Source organism: Oncorhynchus mykiss, chromosome 9 (assembly GCF_057628025.1).
Source record: "Oncorhynchus mykiss isolate SJ-2025 chromosome 9, ASM5762802v1, whole genome shotgun sequence".
In the NCBI taxonomy this organism is placed as follows: Eukaryota; Metazoa; Chordata; class Actinopteri; order Salmoniformes; family Salmonidae; genus Oncorhynchus; species Oncorhynchus mykiss.
The window spans coordinates 5,569,593-5,577,452 of NC_143030.1; the positions used below are offsets into that span (position 1 = coordinate 5,569,593).

At 46.5% G+C, this 7,860-nt stretch overlaps 1 protein-coding gene across 1 annotated transcript in view; it reads left to right on the forward strand.

The window, feature by feature from the left end:
- The window catches only part of LOC118966151 (zinc finger protein basonuclin-2-like), a 22,729-nt gene extending 16,509 nt beyond the window's left edge, over positions 1-6,220 (forward strand). Inside the window, exons 4-7 of the mRNA XM_090185661.1 lie at positions 1,559-1,624; positions 4,238-4,525; positions 4,691-5,462; positions 5,769-6,220. Coding sequence (XP_090041787.1) covers positions 1,559-1,624; positions 4,238-4,525; positions 4,691-5,462; positions 5,769-6,220 — 1,578 coding nt within the window. The remainder of the gene's footprint in view (positions 1-1,558; positions 1,625-4,237; positions 4,526-4,690; positions 5,463-5,768) is intronic.
- Positions 6,221-7,860: the final 1,640 nt, after the last annotated feature.

The window sequence follows — 7,860 nt, forward strand, 5'->3', positions numbered from 1 at the left end:
TAAATTAGTATAAAATGATTATACTTTATAAATCATTACACATGTATCTACAGGGCCTTCAGAAAGTATTCATACCCCTTGACTTATTCCACATTTAGCCTGAATTCAAAATTGATTAAATTGTTTTTTTCTCACTCCTCTACACACAATACCCCATAATGCAAAAGTGAAAACATATTTTAAGACATTTTTGCAAATGTATTGAAAATGAAATACAGAAATAGCAAATTTTCGTAAGCATTCACACCCCTGAGTCAATACATGTTAGTGTAACGGTTTTCTTTCGTTGAAGGAGAGGAGGACCAAAATGCAGCGTGGTTGGAGTTCAACATGTTTAATCAAGACCATACACGAGAACACAACAAAATACAACACAACAAATGTGAAAATCGAAACAGTCCTATCTGGTGCAATGACACAAAGACAGAAGACAACCACCCACAAAAACACAGTGAAACCCAGGCTACCTAAGTATGATTCTCAATCGGAGACAACTAACGACACCTGCCTCTGATTGAGAACCATACTAGGCCGAACACAGAAAAACAACCCAGACACACAACATAGAATGCCCACTCAGCTCACGTCCTGACCAACACTAAAACAAGGAAAACACAAAAGAACTATGGTCAGAACGTGACAGTTAGAATCACGTTTAGTGGTGACTACAGCTGTGAGTCTTTCTGGGTAAGTCTCGAACAGCTTTCCACACCTGGATTGGACAATTTTTGTCTATTATAAAAAGTCTTCAAGCTCTGTCAAGTTGTTGGCTAGACAGCTATTTACAAGTCTTGCCATAGATTTTCAAGCCAATTTAAGTCAAAACTTGAATTACTCTTTTCACTCTGTCATTTAGGTTAGTATTTTGGAGTAACTACAATGTTGTTGATCCATCCTCAGGTTTCTCCTATTACAGCCATTGAACTCTGTAACTGTTTTAAAGTCGCCATTGGCCTCATGGTGAAATCCCTGAGCGGTTTCCTTCCTCTCCAGCAACTAAGTTAGGAAGGAAGCCTGTATCTTTGTAGTGACTGGGTGTATTGATACACCATCCAAAGCATAATTAATATCTTCACCGTGCTCAAAGGGATATTCAATGTCTGCTTTTTATTCCCCCATCTACCAATAGGGGCCCTTTCTTTGCGAGGCCTTGGAAAAACAACCTGGTCTTTGAGGTTGAATCTGTGTTTGACATTGACTGCTCAACTGAGAGACTTTACAGATAATTGTACGTGGTGTGGGGTACAGAGATGAGGTTGTCCTTCAAAAATCATGTTAAACACTATTTTTTGTGACTTGTTACATTTTACTCCAGAACTTATTTAGTCTTGCCATAACAAAAGGGTTGAATACTTAATGACTCAAGACATTTCAGCTTCTTTTCATTGTTAATTATTTTCAAAAAAACGTTCCATAACCAAAATGAAATGTAGACAATATGGGCGTAGATCAAAAAACACAAAATCTCCATTTTTAAAATTCATGGCTGTAACACAATGAAATAGAGAATAAGTTAAGGGGTGTGTTCTAACAGCTCACAACTATTTATGTATTGCAGGTTCTATACATTCTAAACAGTCTGGGGTGGACCCTTCAAGACTACTGTAGAGGATACATACTGCAGGTAGGGGGGATAGAGGATACATACTACAGGTAGGGGGATAGAGGATACATACTACAGGTAGGGGGATAGAGGATACATACTACAGGTAGGGGGATAGAGGATACATACTACAGGTAGGGGGATAGAGGATACATACTGCAGGTAGGGGATAGAGGATACATACTACAGGTAGGGGGATAGAGGATACATACTACAGGTAGGGGGATAGAGAATACATACTACAGGTAGGGGGGATAGAGGATACATACTACAGGTAGGGGGGATAGAGGATACATACTACAGGTAGGGGGATAGAGGATACATACTACAGGTAGGGGGATAGAGGATACATACTACAGGTAGGGGGGATAGAGGATACATACTACAGGTAGGGGGGATAGAGGATACATACTACAGGTAGGGGGATAGAGGATACATACTACAGGTAGGGGGATAGAGGATACATACTACAGGTAGGGGGATAGAGGATACATACTACAGGTAGGGGATAGAGGATACATACTACAGGTAGGGGGGATAGAGGATACATACTACAGGTAGGGGGATAGAGGATACATACTACAGGTAGGGGGGATAGAGGATACATACTACAGGTAGGGGGATAGAGGATACATACTACAGGTAGGGGGATAGAGGATACATACTACAGGTAGGGGGATAGAGGATACATACTACAGGTAGGGGGATAGGGGATACATACTGCAGGTAGGGGATAGAGGATACATACTACAGGTAGGGGATAGAGGATACATACTACAGGTAGGGGGGATAGAGGATACATACTACAGGTAGGGGGATAGAGGATACATACTACAGGTAGGGGGATAGAGGATACATACTACAGGTAGGGGGATAGAGGATACATACTGCAGGTAGGGGGGATAGAGGATACATACTACAGGTAGGGGGGATAGAGGATACATACTACAGGTAGGGGGGATAGCGGATACATACTACAGGTAGGGGGATAGAGGATACATACTACAGGTAGGGGGGATAGCGGATACATACTACAGGTAGGGGGATAGAGGATACATACTACAGGTAGGGGGATAGAGGATACATACTGCAGGTAGGGGGGATAGAGGATACATACTACAGGTAGGGGGGATAGAGGATACATACTACAGGTAGGGGGGATAGCGGATACATACTACAGGTAGGGGGATAGAGGATACATACTACAGGTAGGGGGGATAGCGGATACATACTAAAGGTAGGGGGATAGATGATACATACTACAGGTAGGGGATAGAGGATACATACTACAGGTAGGGGGGATAGAGGATACATACTACAGGTAGGGGGGATAGAGGATACATACTACAGGTAGGGGGGATAGCGAATACATACTACAGGTAGGGGGATAGAGGATACATACTACAGGTAGGGGGATAGAGGATACATACTACAGGTAGGGGGATAGAGGATACATACTACAGGTAGGGGGATAGAGGATACATACTACAGGTAGGGGGGATAGAGGATACATACTACAGGTAGAGGATACATACTACAGGTAGGGGGATAGAGGATACATACTACAGGTAGGGGGATAGAGGATACATACTACAGGTAGGGGGGATAGAGGATACATACTACAGGTAGGGGGGATAGAGGATACATACTACAGGTAGGGGGATAGAGGATACATACTACAGGTAGGGGGGATAGAGAATACATACTACAGGTAGGGGGGATAGAGAATACATACTACAGGTAGGGGGATAGAGGATACATACTACAGGTAGGGGATAGAGGATACATACTACAGGTAGGGGGATAGAGGATACATACTACAGGTAGGGGGGATAGAGAATACATACTACAGGTAGGGGGGATAGAGAATACATACTACAGGTAGGGGGATAGAGGATACATACTACAGGTAGGGGGGATAGAGAATACATACTACAGGTAGGGGGATAGGGGATACATACTGCAGGTAGGGGGATAGAGGATACACACTACAGGTAGGGGGATAGAGAATACATACTACAGGTAGGGGGGATAGAGGATACATACTACAGGTAGGGGGGATAGAGGATACATACTACAGGTAGGGGGATAGAGGATAGAGGATACATACTACAGGCAGGGGGGTAGAGGATACATACTACAGGTAGGGGGATAGAGGATACATACTACAGGTAGGGGGATAGAGGATACATACTACAGGTAGGGGGGATAGAGGACACATACTACAGGTAGGGGGATAGAGGATAGAGGATACATACTACAGGTAGGGGGATAGAGGATACATACTACTCTGTAGTGAATCCTCTAGCATGGCGGTTCCGTAGACCACTGCACCACGCAGGAGGCCCCACACTGTGATATTTCACCCAGTAGATATGGGAGTTTATCAAAATTGGGTTTGTTTTCAAATTCTTTGTGGGTCTGTGTAATCTGAGGGAAATATGTGTCTCTAATATGGTCACACATTGGGCAGGAGGTTAGGTAGTGCAGCTCAGTTTCCACCTCATTTTGTGGGCAATGAGCACATAGCCTGTCTGCTCTAGAGAACCAGGTCTGTCTATAGTGGCATTTCTCAATAGCAAGGCTATTCTCACTGAGTCTGTACTGTCTCCCCCCTCCTCTCTCCCCCTCTAGAACTCTTCCGGCAGCGTATTGGAGCATTGGACAGTGGTCTGTCATAAGGAAGAGATTGTGACTCTACAACAGTTCCTGAGGTTCGGAGAAACGCGGACAATCGTAGAGCTCATGACCTTTCAGGACTCACTGGGAAATGACCTCTCTGATCCCTCCTCTTCCCGGACGGTCTCCAACATCCAAGCGTTCATTGAGAGCAACAGGCAGGGCGGGCATTTTGAGATGGGCAGTCCTGTGAGTGTTCACCATTTTGAGAAAGGTAGCCCTGCTAGCATCCACCATTTTGAGAAGGGCAGCCCTGCTAGCATCCACCATTTTGAGAAGGGCAGCCGTGCTAGCATCCACCATTTTGAGAAGGGCAGCCCTGCTAGCATCCACCACTTTGAGAAAGGCATTCCGGCGACTGGGCACCATTTTGAGAAGGGCAGTCCTGCCAATCTCCCCCATTTTGATAATTTTCCTGCCAGTCTCTCTATGCTCCTCCCATTCCAGTTCCATAGCCCCTCCCCCTTGCAGGGTTTGGCCCCTCCCACCAGGCTGGGTGGACTACGGAGGCCCGGGAGGGTCAAACAGAGCGAAGGACCACAGCACCAGTCAGAAAGCAGCGTGTCTGAGTCTGGGTCTCCATATGGTAACCTGGTGAGTCCGGTACCGGCTGCCGTTAACGGTCTAGGAGGAGAAATAGGAAACGGAACTGGGACCAAGACAATGGAACCTAAACCTGAACACAACGAGTCACCGACGAGGTCGTCGTCAGGGCAGCCACACCGTGACCACGACCAGCAGCAGCCGGTCGGTAACCATGACGATCAACGCCTCCACCGTTGTCGACTCAGTTACCTAGTAACCAACCCTGAGCTACAGAAGAAGAACTTCGACAGCAACAACACCTCCTCCCTCTCTTCCTCCTCCTCCCTCTCTTCCTCCTCTCCATCCTCCTCCTCCTCTCTTTCTATGCTGGCCCAGAGCCTGTTCCGTGTAGTGTCCCGCCCCTCCTCATCCTCCTCCCTCCGTAACGACAGGCTCTTCCCTGACGTGTCCTCTCCCCCCTGCTCCTCCTCCCTCCCTAAGGGCTGGCTCTTCCCAGAGGTCTCGCCCTCCCTCTGTAAGGGCAGGGTTTGCTGTGGTGCCTGCGACAAGAGCTTCTATGACAAAGGAACCTTGAAGATCCACTACAACGCGGTACACCTGAAGATAAAGCACAGGTGCACTGTGGACGGGTGTGGTATGGTGTTTAGCTCACTGAGGAGCCGCAACAGACACAGCGCTAACCCCAATCCCAGATTACACATGGATACACTTAGACACTCACCAACACCACACAGGGAGACCGCAAACACACACACACGACACACACACACCTGGAGTCAACACACACACACCTGGAGTCAACACACACACACCTATGACAAACTCCATAAACAACAGAGGTGCCACAACACAGCCGCAGCCGTACCCCTAAACCACCCCCAGCATCCACAACAGCAACGACAACACACCCCTCTGACTCACCTTTCAAACCCCACCCCAGCCCCCCACGCAGAGCCAGACAAACTCTCCAGCCCAGACCCCCACAGGGGGCCCATCTTCCCCAGGACAGGGCATCCCTCAGTGGGCATCACTGCTCCTCTGTCCTCCTTCCAGACCCAGCTATTGGTTTCTACTCTGGGAGAAGTTCAACCACTGTCTCAGTTCTACCGTGCTACACGACAGACCTCCCCTCTTCCCTCTTCCTCGTCTCTGTTGGACCAATTGGCTTCTTCCTCCGGGTCAGTGGGAGGGGCCAAGGTTCTCGGATCATCCAATCAAGGAGGTTGGTGTACTTCAGCTGATCCCGCCCCCAAGAAGAAACCCCGGAAGTCTAGCATGCCTCTTAAGATGGAGAAGAAAGTAACTGTCTCAACTGAGGAGTGCAGACGAGAGGGGGAGGAAGAGGAGAGAGAGGAAGAGGAGGGAGAAGGTAATAGGACTGAGGCTGTTTAAACAGGTCGCTAGGCAACGAGGGACTCCAACTTCACAAACTGTTCTGGAACAGAGACGCAATAAGGGAGGAAGACGGAGTGGATGAGAGACAGAACATGAGAGAATGAGGAGGAGGAGGATGGATGAGAGACAGAACATGAGAGAGGACAGCAGGAGGAGGAGGATGGATGAGAGACAGAACATGAGAGAGGACAGGAGGCGGAGATGGATGGATGAGAGACAGAACATGAAAGAGGACATGAGGAAGAGGAGGAGGAGGAGGATGGATGAGAGACAGAACATGAGAGGAGGAGGGGACTGATCCCTCCTTCTTCATTTGTTTAATGATCACATGTTCACTTGAAGACAGTCAGGTCTATATAGTGTCCCAAATGGAACCTTGTTCCCTATATAGTGCACTACTTTAGACCCTATTACCTATACAGTGCCTTGCGAAAGTATTCGGCCCCCTTGAACTTTGCGACCTTTTGCCACATTTCAGGCTTCAAACATAAAGATATAAAACTGTATTTTTTTGTGAAGAATCAACAACAAGTGGGACACAATCATGAAGTGGAACGACATTTTTTTGATATTTCAAACTTTTTTAACAAATCAAAAACTGAAAAATTGGGCGTGCAAAATTATTCAGCCCCTTTACTTTCAGTGCAGCAAACTCTCTCCAGAAGTTCAGTGAGGATCTCTGAATGATCCAATGTTGACCTAAATGACTAATGATGATAAATACAATCCACCTGTGTGTATTCAAGTCTACGTATAAATGCACCTGCACTGTGATAGTCTCAGAGGTCCGTTAAAAGCGCAGAGAGCATCATGAAGAACAAGGAACACACCAGGCAGGTCCGAGATACTGTTGTGAAGAAGTTTAAAGCCGGATTTGGATACAAAAAGATTTCCCAAGCTTTAAACATCCCAAGGAGCACTGTGCAAGCGATAATATTGAAATGGAAGGAGTATCAGACCACTGCAAATCTACCAAGACCTGGCCGTCCCTCTAAACTTTCAGCTCATACAAGGAGAAGACTGATCAGAGATGCAGCCAAGAGGCCCATGATCACTCTGGATGAACTGCAGAGATCTACAGCTGAGGTGGGAGACTCTGTCCATAGGACAACAATCAGTCGTATATTGCACAAATCTGGCCTTTATGGAAGAGTGGCAAGAAGAAAGCCATTTCTTAAAGATATCCATAAAAAGTGTAGTTTAAAGTTTGCCACACGCCACCTGGGAGACACAACAAACATGTGGAAGAAGGTGCTCTGGTCAGATGAAACCAAAATTGAACTTTTTGGCAACAATGCAAAACGTTATGTTTGGCATAAAAGCAACACAGCTCATCACCCTGAACACACCATCCCCACTGTCAAACATGGTGGTGGCAGCATCATGGTTTGGGCCTGCTTTTCTTCAGCAGGGACAGGGAAGATGGTTAAAATTGTTGGGAAGATGGATGGAGCCAAATACAGGACCATTCTGGAAGAAAACCTGATGGAGTCTGCAAAAGACCTGAGACTGGGACGGAGATTTGTCTTCCAACAAGACAATGATCCAAAACATAAAGCAAAATCTACAATGGAATGGTTCAATAATAAACATATCCAGGTGTTAGAATGGCCAAGTCAAAGTCCAGACCTGAATCC